Source organism: Sinohyriopsis cumingii, chromosome 15 (genome assembly GCF_028554795.1).
Source record: "Sinohyriopsis cumingii isolate HCF-2022 chromosome 15, ASM2855479v2, whole genome shotgun sequence".
NCBI classification, from domain to species: Eukaryota; Metazoa; Mollusca; class Bivalvia; order Unionida; family Unionidae; genus Sinohyriopsis; species Sinohyriopsis cumingii.
In genome coordinates, this window is record NC_142975.1 from 108,796,413 (window position 1) to 108,813,394 (window position 16,982).

At 33.4% G+C, this 16,982-nt stretch overlaps 1 protein-coding gene across 1 annotated transcript; it reads left to right on the forward strand.

Moving 5' to 3' along the window:
• The first annotated feature begins 714 nt into the window (after nt 1-714).
• On the forward strand, nt 715-13,869 carry LOC149782452 (core alpha-(1,3)-fucosyltransferase-like). Its single transcript, XM_089935140.1, has 2 exons — nt 715-1,432; nt 13,826-13,869. The coding sequence occupies exons 1-2, from the start codon at nt 715-717 to the stop codon at nt 13,867-13,869; spliced, it is 762 nt and encodes a 253-aa protein (XP_089791266.1).
• Nucleotides 13,870-16,982: the final 3,113 nt, after the last annotated feature.

Sequence of the window (16,982 nt, forward strand, 5' to 3'; positions counted from 1 at the left end):
GTTCTAGCAGGAAGCATATCATGTATTGATTATGTAGATATTGTTCCTTAGTCTAAGTATATATTAAGTCCTAGCTTTCATAGAACGTATAGTACTGGATCGAGTGAACTTACATGAACAATGTTTCCTTTCTTAGCCACCAAGGCCATGCATGGTCGTACCGTATAAAAGCTTCATAACTACAACGGGGTTTCAGACCCATTAACCATTATCAAATTACAGAAAGCGTCTGTCGTATAGATTAGCTTGGACTCTTGTTTAACTGAGTTGTTCAACGTGTAGGACACCAACGCAGGTATATTGAACACAGTCTACATGGGAAGCAATTACATTAGCTGACCTAACTAAAGAGAAATGAAACGTGCTCTAAGTTTATTCCGCTTAAAGCCCATACTACGTCGGCGAAACCGTCTATGCCTTTGTGTGTTGCTTCTGCTAATGCTAACGCTTCTTGTAAGATTACTCGTAATTTTGTCCGAAGTACACGAAAACGTCCCAGACCAAGACCGTGGGCAGTTTGTGCAATATTATCCACTGCATTCTATTCAAACCGGACGCCCATTAATTCAGATGAAAAAGATTCTAATTTGGACTAAATTCTTCGGCACACATTCGGATGTGTTCGCTGAACAGGAACGTTCATGTGTCTCGGATTGTGGCTATAAATGCTCTCTCGTCAGCGATAAGCGAGAACTGGACTCGAGTGATGCGATAATGTTTCACTTATATGATTCATGGCCAGAGAATTGGGTGGTGGGAACGCAAAAATTAGTTGATCTTCCGAACCACCGCGACCCCAGTCAGCTGTGGGTGCTGGCGAATATGGAACCCCTCGGCAACCTTTGGGGCAATTTTTCTGTGTTCAATGGATTAATAAACTGGACAATGTGGTACAGACGGGATGCTACTATCGTCCATCCTTATGGTGAAGTGCATGAACTGCAGCCAGAGGACAAAGGCAAAGTTAACACAACTGTTAACTATTACCGACAAAAAAGCAAGATGGCAGCCGTCCGGATCAGCAACTGCGCAGACTATGCTAGGAGGTATAGAGTCGTGAATGAATTGCAGAAATACATTGACATTGATACGTATGGTACTTGTTTTGGTAACGTATGTGGAGCTCGCACTGACAATCCTAATGACGAGGAATGTCATGACAAGATGATGGAATACAGATTTTACCTAGCATTCGAGAACAGCTTTTGTCGAGATTACGTGACAGAAAAATACTGGCTGTCCATCAGCCGTCAGCAAATACCTATTGTGAACTGGAAACATGTCGACCCTGCCACTGTTTTACCCCATTCCTATATAAACGTTTACGACTTTCCTAATTTAAGGGAAGCAGCGAAGTACATCAAAGAAGTGAATGGAAACGAAACGCTGTATAACAGCTATTTTAAGTGGAAAGAGACTCATGTTCCTGGAGGTAAATGCATGTCCTGTCAAGTGTGTCGTGCTTTAAACGAAAGACCAGTCGGCCCACAAGTCTATACCAACTTTAGTGGGTGGGTGTATAACGATTACTGCGAATCAGTGAATAAATATAACATATGGAGGAAGAATATCGACAGACTGTTTTTTCGTATTTTTAACATGTTTTTCTAGTCACGGAATAAGTTGAAGTGAGTAAAAACTACTAAAGTAATGCATGGAGATTTGGATCGACTTAACTGTTTTACGTATACAATAATTTAATACGGGTGCATTACTCTTAATAATCCGTCTAAGGCTGATTAATAGAACATGTTGCTACTATTATTTTCAATTGTTTATTGGAGTCACTTGGACATCAAAGGGGCATACCTCCAGAGAGTTTATACGAGCACGAGTGGTTTCCCATTTAGTGATCTATACAGTATTCCTCCAGATTACATGTGTGGACTATACAAGATATGTAAGAGTTTGTTTGCTTTTTTTTTAATTTGTTATTAATGCTTAAGATATATTAAATTTGGCTAATTAACGCTTATACTATTTGCTTTATGCCCCGTCCATCGCCATTTGCATAGGAAAACTTCATTAATCACCACCAATCAAATTTTAAAGGCTGACTGCTTTTAAATTACATAACAATCGAATTAGGGCTAAATCCTATCATTTTCATTTGGAGTTGAAAGTTACTACATATGGTCTTCATTTTCGACTATTATGTGTGACCTTGACAGGTTTTATTTTCTTCCCACAATATAATCTTTAGTATACATTACTGTGTCAACACTAACGCTAGGTAACAGATGGAAGCCCCTGTAGGAAAGCGGTAAAAATATGGTCGTAGGTCATAGGTAAAGAGGTTGATTGTCATGGTGCAACTAATCCTTGCTGACTTAGAACAGTGGTGTTAAAATTGTGTAATGACGCACATCCTAGGGCCAGGTCTGTATGTAAATCACATTAAAGATTTAGCTTCTGTGTAAATTAATGATAAAAATAAAAATGAAATATAAAACTAACAACGTTTTAACAAAATAAAAAATACTTTATTAAATAAAATGAGCAAAATATTTCAGAAATATAAAAATGAAAAACAAACTCAGAAGTACAATTTTAAGGAATTCTAAACTCAAATATACAGAACAAAAAAATGTTAAAAATTAACAAAAGGCAGTACATAAAATAAAATGTCGTGAAGCAAAACTTTAAAGCGTACTAATATAATTTAGCTGAAAATAAAAGCAAATTTAGAGAACTACGAATTTAAAAATAGTTTCAACCCAAAGAAACTACAATAAAGAACATTCTACTGAAACCAAACTGTATTATTTAAAAGAAATTGAAAGCAAACTTAAAATACAGTTAAAGAAGTAATTTACAACACAACATTTGTTTTACAAAATGAAACATTTAAAACAAGCATTTAAAACTGATGAAAGAACTTTTAAATAGAAATAAAAAATTATATATATATATATATATATATATATATATATATATATATATATATATATATATATATATGAAAAAAATCTTTTTAGAACATTTAGATAAGAAAGAAAGTTTTAGACCAAGTTTTTAAAATTGATATAGAAAATCTCGCAGAGAATACAGTACGAGCAAAATAATTGTCTTTTTAAACCATAATTTGTAATTTTAATAAAACCAACAAATTAATCTATTATCCAGTATTTAAGAACACTAAACTTTTACATGCAGTATGGCATAATCACACTATCGAAAAAAATTGCGGCATATGTATCATCCGTTTCGCCACATAGGTTGTCCGTATCTCGTGACCCTTTTACCTCTGAAGTCTAGAAAAGTTGTTAGCCAAGATATTTCGATAAAGTGATCATGCAATATAAGAAACTGTAAACTTTAAATAAAGTTTCCAGTTTGTTAACACTGTATATGATAACCAACGTTTAAAGCGACTACTACTGCGTGACCTCTGCGTTTTCCATGTTTTTCATTGTGAATACGCTTTGTCCTCACACCAACACTAATGATTTATCCAAATATATAAAATGAGGTAGGAAAGGTCAAAGGAAAGTCGGTTAATAATATCCGCACATTCTCTCATTTGTTTCTAATCCCACACAACCACCACCGATTTTAAAAACGAAAAGCAAATAAGGATATAAAAAATTCAAAAAAACTCAGAAAGTCATTTCATTCATTAATTTATAATTTTTGTCCCGAATTTACTATCCTTTTCTGTTTTTAGAATAGTCTATTCCAGTAAAACTGTGTCATCCAATATTTGCAATGTCTAGTTTTACATTGTACAGAAAGATTTGTCATGTAATCAACATTTAGAGGATCATGTGACTCCAATCCAGACGCCATTCCTCGGATGAAGACTGCGAAAAGGTCGACAACATAGGAGTTAAAAACTTATCTTGCTGCAGCAAGGTATCTATTTTTAGTTTCATAAACTGCAATTGGCTGCGCAAGGTAACAATATTTATTTTTGACTTCTAGTTTAAAATTTCTAAAACAAACTAAAATAAATAAAAATGAGGAATACAGGTGTTTAAAACTCCGAAATTTTAATAATATTATTGGGATTATCAAAGAAGGTGAACTACATCACATCTGATGCTTTAAAAGATAGATCCGCTGATGCAAATAAAGTGACTGTATTACTAAAGAAACTCTCGTTTGATCAAAACGCCAAAATGTATATTGTTTGGGACCCCATGGGGACAATATGTTGGAAATTATAAAATGATGAATTAAACGTGCATCTTAATATCTTTGATGCCGAATGCGTTTGAAATCGGTTGGAGTGTGGGTGGGTTACAAACTAAAAAGCTGAGAATACTTTAGGAATCATGCAAAATAGAAAACTCTTTGTTTGACACGATGGTACCCAACGAGTATTTTGGTAAAATCGAACAATTTGAAAGGTCGACCCAAGCATTATAAATTTAATAACGCAATTTTGGTACCACACGTAAAATCTACTGACTACCGAAATACCGAAAACGCATTGCAAGCATCATCGGATTAAAAACAAAAACAAAAAAGAAAATAATCTTTGCATGGAAAGTTTAGAAAATGGGTATGCGGAATAAGGACCCCAGTAATCGATAACCAAACGCACGAATTGTGGTGTCAAGCGCATTTGTTTTATAGTTGTCTGTCTGCTGCCATGCGCTTTTGTTGTGTATGATATAGAGGAAATTGTAAGTTCTCATGAACTTGTTTCATATCTTTTTGCAAACATATTGCGTACATGGCAAATAAATATGATTGCATTAGAAGGCTAAACTAATCGTGAAATTAAAAATGTAGGAAAACTGAGATCGGAATAATGTTATACTTCGCTGTATTCTTTTTAGTATAGTTTCAGTCATCGACATGTAGCGAATGAAATGTATATTCAGTTCAGAATATGGAGTTCAGTATCCCTCTTTCACTCTCAAACAAATGTGCCATTTCACTTTGACGGGCATATTAAAATAGAAACAAAGGAAATTTCACCAACATAAGAACATGTGAGAAAAATGCAGCATTTATCAACGGTATTGCAATTGTTTTTATGATCTATTAGATGTGAGGAAAGTGTGATAGACTGGTGATAACAGATATCAAATACGTCGTTTTTCATCAGGTCTACCGATCAGTACAATAGCCTGTTTAACTTATGATTGTAAAATTAGATACATGCATTTGTTTAGTTGGCTATATGCAAAGTTAAAGTAGAAATGGGGACTGGGGTTGGAGGAATTAATTTAATTTCTGTAATAGGCTGGGTCAATGCCATTTTATTGTTTGAGAGAAACTGACGGTTGAAATTACATCTGACGCAAGACAACGCGACCGGGTCAATGCATGTTACTAATAAATTAATAACTCCACGATCGAAAAAGGGCTATTATAAATAACTTGTCTCCAGTAGGAATATAGCCATTTTATTACCATATGTTATAAATAGTGTAATAACACTTAGCTTGTACTTGTTATACTATTTATGGATGAGATTTTTATTGTTCATTTTAAAAATATCGAGATCACTTGCATACTTAGTTATTAAGGGATAGTAAAACATCGTAAACAAATCAGCATGCTATCTACAAATGCTTGACACGGAACTAGGGATGAAGCCAATAGAATCATCAAATATCGAATGGTGTGATTTCGGATTTCGATTATTAATTGAATTTATTTTACATAGAATTATGTTTACAATTTTTCTATGTGACTAACGAGAATGCAAAACAAGCGATCTTATTGAAATGATTTAACATTTTGCCTATAAGCCACTGGAATCAAGGAGAACAAAACAAATAAAACTGTCATGCAAAATCAACAACAACAACAACAAAAAACAAATGTATCACACAATGTCATCAAGAAAACAACGGTTTATCATACCAAAATAAAATCATCAACATTGATTTATTATTAAAATGTCATCAACAAGACAACAGTGTTTTAAACAATGTCGTCAACAAAACATCAGTTTATTACACAAAATCATCATTATAAGTTTATTCCACAATATCATCACCATCAGTTTATAACACAAGATCATCATCAAAAGTTTATTACACAAAATCATCATTATAAGTTTATTCCACAATATCATCACCATCAGTTTATAACAGAAGATCATCATCATAAGTTTATTACACAAAATCATCATTATAAGTTTATTCCACAATATCAACACCATCAGTTTATAACACAAGATCATTATCATAAGTTTATTACACAAAATCGTCATTATAAGTTTATTCCACAATATCATCACCATCAGTTTATAACACAGGATCATTATCATAAGTTTATTTCACAAAATCATCATCATAAGTTTATTCCACAATATCATCACCATCAGTTTATAACACAAGATCATCATCATAAGTTTATTCCACAAAATCATCATTATAAGTTTATTCCACAATATCATCACCATCAGTTTATACCACAAGATCATCATCATAAGTTTATTCCACAATATCATCACCATCAGTTTATAACAGAAGATCATCATCATAAGTTTATTACACAAAATCATCATCATAAGTTTATTCCACAATATCATCACCATCAGTTTATACCACAAGATCATCATCATAAGCTTATTACACAAAATCATCATCATAAGTTTATTCCACAATATCATCACCATCAGTTTATAGCACAAGATCATCATCAAAAGTTTATTACACAAAATCATCATTATAAGTTTATTCCACAATATCATCACCATCAGTTTATAACACAAGATCATTATCATAAGTTTATTACACAAAATTATCATTATAAGTTTATTCCACAATATCATCACCATCAGTTTATAACACAAGATCATCATCAGAAGTTTATTACACAAAATCATCATTATAAGTTTATTCCACAATATCAACACCATCAGTTTATAACACAAGATCATTATCATAAGTTTATTACACAAAATCGTCATTATAAGTTTATTCCACAATATCATCACCATCAGTTTATAACACAGGATCATTATCATAAGTTTATTTCACAAAATCATCATCATAAGTTTATTCCACAATATCATCACCATCAGTTTATAACACAAGATCATCATCATAAGTTTATTCCACAAAATCATCATTATAAGTTTATTCCACAATATCATCACCATCAGTTTATACCACAAGATCATCATCATAAGTTTATTCCACAATATCATCACCATCAGTTTATAACAGAAGATCATCATCATAAGTTTATTACACAAAATCATCATCATAAGTTTATTCCACAATATCATCACCATCAGTTTATACCACAAGATCATCATCATAAGCTTATTACACAAAATCATCATTATAAGTTTATTCCACAATATCATCACCATCAATTTATTAACAAGATCATCATCATCAGTATATTCCACAAGGTCGTCATCACTATTAGGAATCCAGCACCGGAATTTTACACCTTTCTATCTTCCAGAGCAATGTAAATTTATTCTATAAAATTTAAGAAATGTACAATTTCTACTGGTGTCTTTAAATATGGCTTTTTTGTTCCCAAGATACATTTCTCCACTCCGAAGATTTAGACAAGAACTTACGACCTTTTGGAAACAAGATCAAATGAAGTCTAGAACTTGTTAGTTTCAAACTCAGGGGCCACTTCAGTCTAAACCGAGGGACTACAAATGCGATATTACTCTTCAGGTTTTTCTTCAAAAACGAGCTTGCTGTGCCACACAAAAAAAGCAATAGTCAGGTGTGACTGCAGTATAGCAAGAACTAAATCAAACATATTAAGAATGCCTTGATTTTTGTCGAGAGACCATATTCTTATCATTCTATAAATAGTCCTCTCTATCATTATCATCTAAAGGGGAATTTTTTTACAGTATTAAACAGGATCTAGATTTTGATGACTATATGCTACATTTACCTAGAAATGCATATATGCCACTGATAAAGTTTGGGACTTTTAATCATAGACTTCCCACCAAAACTGTTCGATAACAAAAATATACAACTAGACTAAATAAAATGCAAGTACTGTGACGAAGATGATATTGGACGCGAGAAATTATATTTACTTATTATCGTTATCTTCAAGATGAAAGAGTAAGATTCTTAATGCCTTTCTCCTATTGTAATATTGAACACTGCGAGATTTATTTTCAACACATAATTACATATATGTACTTTGTCAAAAATATTCAATTTTATAACGAAAACAATATTCTGAATTATTCCCCAATCAGTCATTGATCCGACTTTACATTACAGATCAGCAATGCGTCTTGTTCAAATGTTTTGTGTCCAATCAATTACCTTATTCTCGCAGGCTAATCAATGTTCTTATGGTACGTGTTTAGGCTCGAATATATAATGTAACACAAGAAAAAGTCAAAACAACAAGCTTTGAAAAATATAAAAATATAATAATTTATTTCTCTGGAAAAATTCTGTAAAAATGACAAAATGTGAATTTACGGTTTTAAGAATCAATTCCAAAAATAATCCAATAATGTTCCACGAATAAAATTTTAGAAGTCCTAATAAAATGTTCTCAAGTTCATGTCCCGACGAAGAATCCAAGATGGAAGACGATGACGTATGCTGTAACCTGCAGTGTGTTGAAGTCCAGTTCCTTGTAGAAACAAGAAATATCACTCCGGTTTTGGAAATCCGAATAAATTTGATAAGAGCTGTCTTTGTTCAAGATTTTCGTATGAGCACATGTATATCTCCAGGAAAAAAAGAATTATTCCTTTTGAATCCAAATAATTTGAAATAACTCCAAACGACACAACAGACAACTTTCCAGTGTAAAGAAAAAAGCTCAGCTGAGAATATCTCTTTAAAATAAAAGTTATATCGTATTCCAAAACGCAGTTTCGAAAATCCCCAAGTTGCGAAATCGAAAGGGGGGGGGTCATGTGATCGTGTTCATATCACGTACGCCTAAAATGACCCTGACGAAAACCAATCACTTTACTCTAAGAAAAAAATAAAAAATTGCTTACATCTAAATCACATAGATCCATCATGACCTCGACAACAACCAATCATTTTAAGATAAAAATAGAACTTATTTACGTGGCTGCTCCTAATTTTGTATCAAGGTTAGGATTTAGGTCAACATTTGCTGTTTACGAAAGAATGATTCAGGTCAACTGATTTTCTGGAAAAGTATCATCTCCAGTGAAAAAATTTACATTACAATAACATGTAATGAAACAAAATTTAAAACTGACAAACAAACAATTAAATTAAAATAAATATATATTAAATCAGATATAATAAAATCAAATATACATAACATTTCTGTCTCAAACCTAATTATGCACAAGGAATATAGTTTACTTTTTTCAGATTTATATTATAGCCACTCATGCAAACATTTACGTTAATATTCTCTTGGGGGGGGGTATTATGATATATGAACCATTAGTTGTATCGCTAATATTCGCACCATTCAAACTTTCAATTAGCTATATTATTTATAACGTTAGACTTAAATGAACGAAGCTGTTGTCGTGACATCATATGACACCCGCGTGTGGCCAGAGAGACTGGATAAAAAAAAAATCTCAAAGATCGAAAAAAAATATATGAAAAACTTCATTCATACCATATATCGAAACAATTCCTTCCAAAATAGGAACAAGACAACAGTGACAATAGTCAAAACAATTGTTCCTGTCTCAAAAGAAAGATTCTCCTGTGAGCCTCTCCTATCCCTCTCCCTTCGAAAAATTGGCAGTATAGTAGATTGTTCCACTCCGGAAACTCTATTCTGGAGACAACTTTTCCGTGGTATAAGAAATATTCTTGAGTCAATTTTCATATATGGAAAAATTGGTAATTAGGATTAATATTTTCCCTTAGAGCAAAATTTCTCTCCCCCTTTCAATACACAAGCGCAGATTTATCATTACACAACAACATAATTATTAATGCGCACTTACCTCCGTCCAGATAAATTTGAACTTAATCGCGCGCTCGACACAACTTTTGACACAACTTTCGATAGAAAATGGCGTGTCAAGTTAAAATTGAAATTTGCAGTCATTTTGTGAATAAAAAATATATACAAAAAAAGAGAATATCGTAATCTGGGCACTAACGCCATTATGCATAATGGAGCGTGCACAAGTAGCAAAAACATACATGTACTCTAACATGAACTATATAATAAACTCCGTAGACTTCGAAAATAAAAATTTAGATAAGATAGATAAGAAAATTATAAACTATATGTGGAACTTCAAGACACATTACGTCCAAAAATCATCATTATATAGAGCCAGAACAAAAGGGGGCTTAGCTTTACCATGCCCCCTTTTAAAAAATATACAAATATTATAAACAGATTCAAAAGACTGAGGACAATACCAAAAAGTCCATGGGAAGCCCTATACGTATATTAGTACGGCTTCACCTTAAGGAACAGGAAAGATATTTATAAAAAATAACAAGTTATGCAAAAAGTTAGAAGTACCTAGACATTTCAGACAAACAAAAGAACTTTTATGCAAGTTTATGGATAAAACAGAACTCTGGGAAAAGGACATACTTAAGACATATGACTGGATTAGGGAATATGAAGCAAAAAATAAAAGAAACAAAGTAGAGGAGGAAAATATCTATATAGATTGGGATAGAGTGTGGGGGCACTGGGCCAACATCGGATACAAAGTATCATATTTAAATATTTGCATAATGAGTGGCTAACAGGCGAGACTGCCTTGAGAAGAAGGATGATTCGCGCAATAATTAAATGTCCCATGTGTAATACATCCATCTTCACCAAATATCATGCCATCGCACAATGTGAAAGAAGGAAGGATGACCGGATTAAACTGATTATGGAGATATGTAAAAAAGAGAGATATCAAAGGAAACATATTCTATATTTGGACGGGAATTTGGACAAAAATAACAATAATTAAGATAGATTACATTACAAAAAACAATGATGGCCTGTGGCCAGGTAATAACAATTACAAACTAACTAACATAGGCCATCATAACCGATATAATTATTTAAAATTCAAAAATTATGGACTAATTAAAGCCAGAAAAAAAATCACTTGATATCTCTCAAAAATTAAATATAAAATGTATTTACCCCCCCCCAAAAAAAAAAAACAAACAAAAAAAAACAACAACAAAACAAACATAAATGTAATATGCCGTTAAACACTGATACATTTGCATGTGTTTATATACCAAATACCAAACAGGGAGTAGGGGTAAGAAAGGGGCCTTGGTGCTAGCTCATTACGAGCGCTAACGCAAACGCGGGCTAAGACCTCGTTCCCACCCTGATCTCCTTGGAGGTGGCTAATATATCGTTAAACACTTATTAATTTGCATGTGTTTATATATAAATATCAAACAATCCTTAGGGAATATTCTCCTTACCTTTATATATACAAAAGGACAGGGTATTTGTATGGGGAAAGTAAAAGGTAATGACGTAATGGGGCTACATCACATCGTCACGCGAAGTGGAAAGGCCCTTAAAAGAGCCTAAGAAAAACACCCCATATGGAACACTAGTACATGCAAAACACAAAAACAAACACAACACCTCTACTTATTTATAACTCTCGCTCTCTCTTAACTATACAGCTCCCGTACTGTATAGTTGACTAATATAAATTGGATTTTTGGCCACAAAAATAAAAGAGGGGGCCAAAACTCGAGTCGGGTGAAATGCGACAAATAAATAAAATATGGACCCTCACTCGAGCACAGCCTGCCTCATTTCAAAATTATGCGATGAGCGACACATATAAGCACGCACATAAAACACTAGGCTTTTTTCTATTGAAAATAGTACACCGCTCAGTTGCCCTTTCAAAAATGATTAATAAAGTATAATAAAAAAAATAATTAAAAAACTAGTACTAAGGCAAACTGAGGAAATTTGACTGATATGCTGTCTCAACATGGAAACTAATATAGCATTTACACACATAGCAATACACATATAGCAAACACGAGACTAAGAGACCTCTAGCAAAGGTCACAAACACGAACTAGGGGAGCGAATTCGAGCTAGGTGAAAGAAACATGGCTCGGATGAACACACTATAGATAACACTAGAAAATATAAATACCCCATCAAAAGTTTAAAATAATTAAATTTTTGATTGAAAATTCTTTAAATAAAAATAAAACAAGCATCATACCTGGACTTTTTTTTGGAAGGGGGGGGGGGGCATCTGTCTGGTGCCCAAAAAAACAATGCGCATTGCAACAACTTTTCCATTTGATCTGGAATGAATAGATTTTGGTATTTTGTTTCGATTCGACGAAAGTGTGTGATTTTGGACTGGATTCATCTGTGCAAATTGTACATGAAATACATCGGATTGAAGCGGCGCGTGAGAGGCGTGTTTACATCTGCAAGTGTGTTTATTCTGTCATTGACTATCTGAAATCATAATGTGGGAAAAATATGAAGTGTTTCAACTGCAATTATCAAAAAGACGCTATGGAATATAATATTCATTTCATTTTGAGTACAGTAAGGAAGATGTAATTGCACTTGGAATATAGTCGAAATTACAGTACAATTTATCAAGCTTGTGAGCTCATGACATGTCTCATGTAATTCGGATTTGCAGAACTAAGAAAGTACATTTTGAGGAAATTCTGGATGTAAAACTGTAAGTATATTTTTTTGCCATTCGTATTACGAGCTAAAGGAGACAGTTTATGCCTTTATAGCTTGCATGTTATTTGTAGGTACCAAGCAATTTTATGAAATCTGGTGTCTATCGCAAAATCTGAAACAGTGTATCAAAAAGTTAACGTGGATTGTAGCAAAACAGTTGGTATGTTGCAGCCCACGAAACATCTGCTTTTGTTCATTCAGAAACAAATTTAATCAACCAAAACGTATTACGTCTACTATGCAAATGTACATGATTTGTTTACAAAGTAGTTCCTAATACACTATTGGGCACACTTGACCAGCACGTGGGTGCAATATGAAGGTGTACAATATCGTAAAATATTGAACGATTATGATAATGTAAACTTAACGGAGAAAAAAATGAGCATATAATAAAGCTACTGACGTGAGGATGCAATATAGCTACTGACGTGAAGATGGAATATAGCTACTGACGTGATGATGCAATAAAGCTACTGACATGAGGATGAAATATAGCTACTGACGTGAGGATGCAATATAGCTACTGACGTCATGATGCAATATAGCTACTGACGTCAGGATGCAATATAGCTACTGACGTCAGGATGCAATATAGCTACTGACGTGAGGATGGAATATAGCTACTAACGTCAGGATGCAATATAACTACTGACGTGAGGATGGGATATAGCTACTGACGTGAGGATGGAATACAGCTACTGATTTGAGGATGAAAAATGGTTACCAGCGTGAAAATGCAGTATAGTTACCAACGTTTCGATGCAGTATAGTTACCGACCTGAGGATTCACTATAGCTACCGAAGTAGGAATGTAGTTTAGGTACCGACATAATGATGCAGTATAGTCACCGACGTGAGGATACAGTATAGTTACCAAAATGAGGATGCAGTATAGAGTTATCGACGTGAGGATGCAGTTTCGTTACCGACATGAGCATGCAATTTAGTTAACGTGAAGTAGAGCTACCGTTGCAACGATGCAAATATATGTCCTACACCAGATGATAAGTAATGTCATTCTTTTGAGTATTAAATATAATATACATATCATTCAATGAAAACATAAAATTTAATGGTGCTTTTTCGAGGAGATGTAAAGACCAAATTATAATTGATTCTATTATTAGTATAGTGGAACTTAATCACTAATGACTTAGATGAAAATATTCTTCGTACCTTGTCAAAAAGTATAAAACTTTATATTTTGCGTTGTATATTCTTTTTTAATTTGCAGACACAATGGCCTTACTTGTTTCTATATTCGACCACGAAGACTAATATATTTATTTAGGCAAATATGTTCTTCCCAATTCCCTGTAACAAGGACAAACACAAATCATAATATTCATTTCAGACAGATCTATAATCACACCTACGTACCGCTCCTAGGACTAAGTGGTAAGAGCGTCCTCCTCGGGTGCGGGAGATCACGGGTTCTAACCAGTCATACTAAAGACTTATAAAATAGTACTAGCAGCTGGCTCGCTTTGCGCTCAACATTTTGAGGTTAGTGTTAGGACTGGACGGCCTGGTATCATGATAATGTGAATTGGTGGAACGTGATGCCATATGTTTGCGGCATGATGTCCCAGTGCTAAACATCACTGTAAACTGCCACACTGCACGTTATCGTAACGATGAGGCTAAATCGTTAAAGCTACTTGAAAAATGGCACCACCACCCCAACACAGAATCACACCTATAGCATAGCCGCTCGTCCCTTGGCACTCCTTTGTAACTACCCATTCATTATTCAAGTTAAGCGATACTACATTTAATCTAGTTAGTCCAGTTGTTTCGAAGCGAGCTTCATTTGTTACACCCAATTACTTTTCAAAATGATACGTGTCCTTTATACATGTACATGGAATAATAGTATTGGTTGTCTGATGAGCTCGCAGAGAATATCTATTGTTTTTTTATCCAGATCTTATTTTGTTGCCTACTATCACAGTATCATATTGATTATTCCATATTGATTATTCCATACGTAAGAAATCCTAAGTTATCTTATAGAGATTTAACTTGACATACCATGTGTTTTTACCATCATAAGATTTACCGTCATGTGAGTGTATTTTTAACATACAGTAGGTTCTACAAATCAAACTGTCTCTAATCACCAATATTTAGCTTAAATTTTTAACAGGCTTATATTTCTAATTTTTAACAGGCTTATATTTCTCATTTTTAACAGGCTTATATTTCTAATTTTTAACAGGCTTATATTTCTCATTTTTAACAGGCTTATATTTCTCATTTTTAAAAGGCTTATATTTCTAATTTTTAACAGGCTTACATTTCTAATTTTTAACAGGCTTATATTTCTCATTTTTAAAAGGCTTATATTTCTCATTTTTAACAGGCTTACATTTCTCATTTTTAACAGGCTTATATTTCTCATTTTTAAAAGGCTTATATTTCTCATTTTTAACAGGCTTATACTTCTAAATTTTAACAGGCTTACATTTCTCATTTTTTACATTCAACACACACACACACACACACACACTTCCTTTTCTTTCAAAATTTAAATTTTGTCCCCATAAGATAAAGCTTGTTAATGACGAGTACATTATCCATTACCATGAAGTTTTATTTAAGGCAAAAATACCAATCCTGAAAATACGCAGTCTTAGATCAATAGCTTTGAATACTTTTACATTTCTTAATAAGTCTGTTCCCCTGTGTCTGAATGGTTCAACTACGTCGTACACACAATACATACAGTTTTAATTATTCAGATATGCTAGATGTTCCAAACTAAAAACTCAATATATGGCAAAATGTCTTTTAGATATGCAGCTGTCATTATATGGAATGAACTACCAAATTATTTTACAGAGATTTAAACCACTAATTTTATCATTGTATGATAAAGACTGTAATCGTAATATCCACAAATGATAATATCAGTCATCCCCATCCCTCTGTACTATTGCCCCCCTTTTATAAGTCATACATAATTTGTATCACAGTAGGGTGTCAGACCACCATTCATTTTACCATATATTACCTAATTCACTTCAAGCCGAACTCAGACCAACATTCCAGTGATACTATGATTCTTTGGTGTGACAGTGCCATTAAGGTAAATTAACACAAAAAACTCGTAAGGTGTTATCCTGCATTTTTTTTGAATGGCAATTTATCAAAGCTAAATGGGGTCATGATTCCATTTCCGGGTCAGTGAAAACATAGTTCTTGATTACATTTCATACTTTCTTTACCAGTGCACTTCCACCACGTTGCTTTCACAAGCACAGTAAAATGCACCTCAAAATAAACACTGACCCCTTTCCAATCATTTCGTGGTAATAATCAGTACTCATCTTGAGTATTTCTCATAGAAACGCACAGCCAAACAATACCTCTAAATTGAGATAGAACTACTTGTCTCCACACTCATCCGGAAACATTTTCTTCTGGTCTGATTTTTGCATGTTTTTAGTCTTAACCGGTGTTTTCTTTAATTCGTATTACAACATAATTTTAGGTGGCAGTGGAAAGTTTGGTTATATGGTCTTTGGTAAATTTCTTAACTTAAGGATACGGTATGACTTTTAGAGCTGTTATTGTGTAATACTTAAAATATATCGATATATTTTTGAATTTGGTCTTTCCGCTTTGTGTTGTTGAAATTGACGCGAGGCAAATACGCTAAATGTAGTCACTGCACTGTATGTAGCCAGCGAAATACGAATAGTCGGCTAGAAAGCAGAGCAAGCCACTTACAGCCGTAAACACGTTAGTTCAAGGCAAGTAGGATATCTCAAAAGATGCCTGGATGACAACTATTTTGAACAGCGTCAAGCTACTAAGTACACAATATTTTTCAAAATTATTGCCAACGGAAAGGGCTTGTGTTTTCACCGTGAGCATCACGTGTTCTCAAAAATGGCCTTCGGACATAACAAAAACGCATGTATAAATTTGTGGGTGGAATGCATCAACTTTTTATTTTATGAATTTCCATTGACTTGTCGTGTCAAGTGAATGATATTCTTATTTTAGCACTATTATACCTATTAAAAATATAGACCATTTTGATCCTTCTATTGTATTTTATTCTTTTTATGAATTTTTCCATTAGGCAGGTGTATGAAACATTAAATGTGTGCATATAAACTGTCCTTTGCACCCTTAGTCCTAACCGTTGCTTCCTTTAATTTAAGGTATCTAGACTTGTTATAGTTTTTCTTTCTTTTCTTACGGGCATAAATTGCTTTTTACCATCCTTCAGTTTATAAGTTGTGCTTTGTTTTAGTCACCTAAAGAACGAATTCACGTTTAAATTCTGCCTTCTTAAAGTTCTTTGCCTGCATAGTTATGAACTATGTGATTTGTCTCATTGCATTTGCGCATTATGCTATGTTTGTATATTATGCTAT

What these genes read in the sequence shown, in the direction of transcription:
- LOC149782452 (XM_089935140.1), top strand. Translation starts at nt 715, where the DNA reads ATGTTTCACTTATATGATTCATGGCCAGAGAATTGGGTGGTGGGAACG. An exon ending in AGAGACTCATGTTCCTGGAG is followed by an intron (nt 1,433 to 13,825) that starts GTAAATGCATGT and finishes TTTAATTTGCAG; the next exon opens with ACACAATGGCCTTACTTGTT.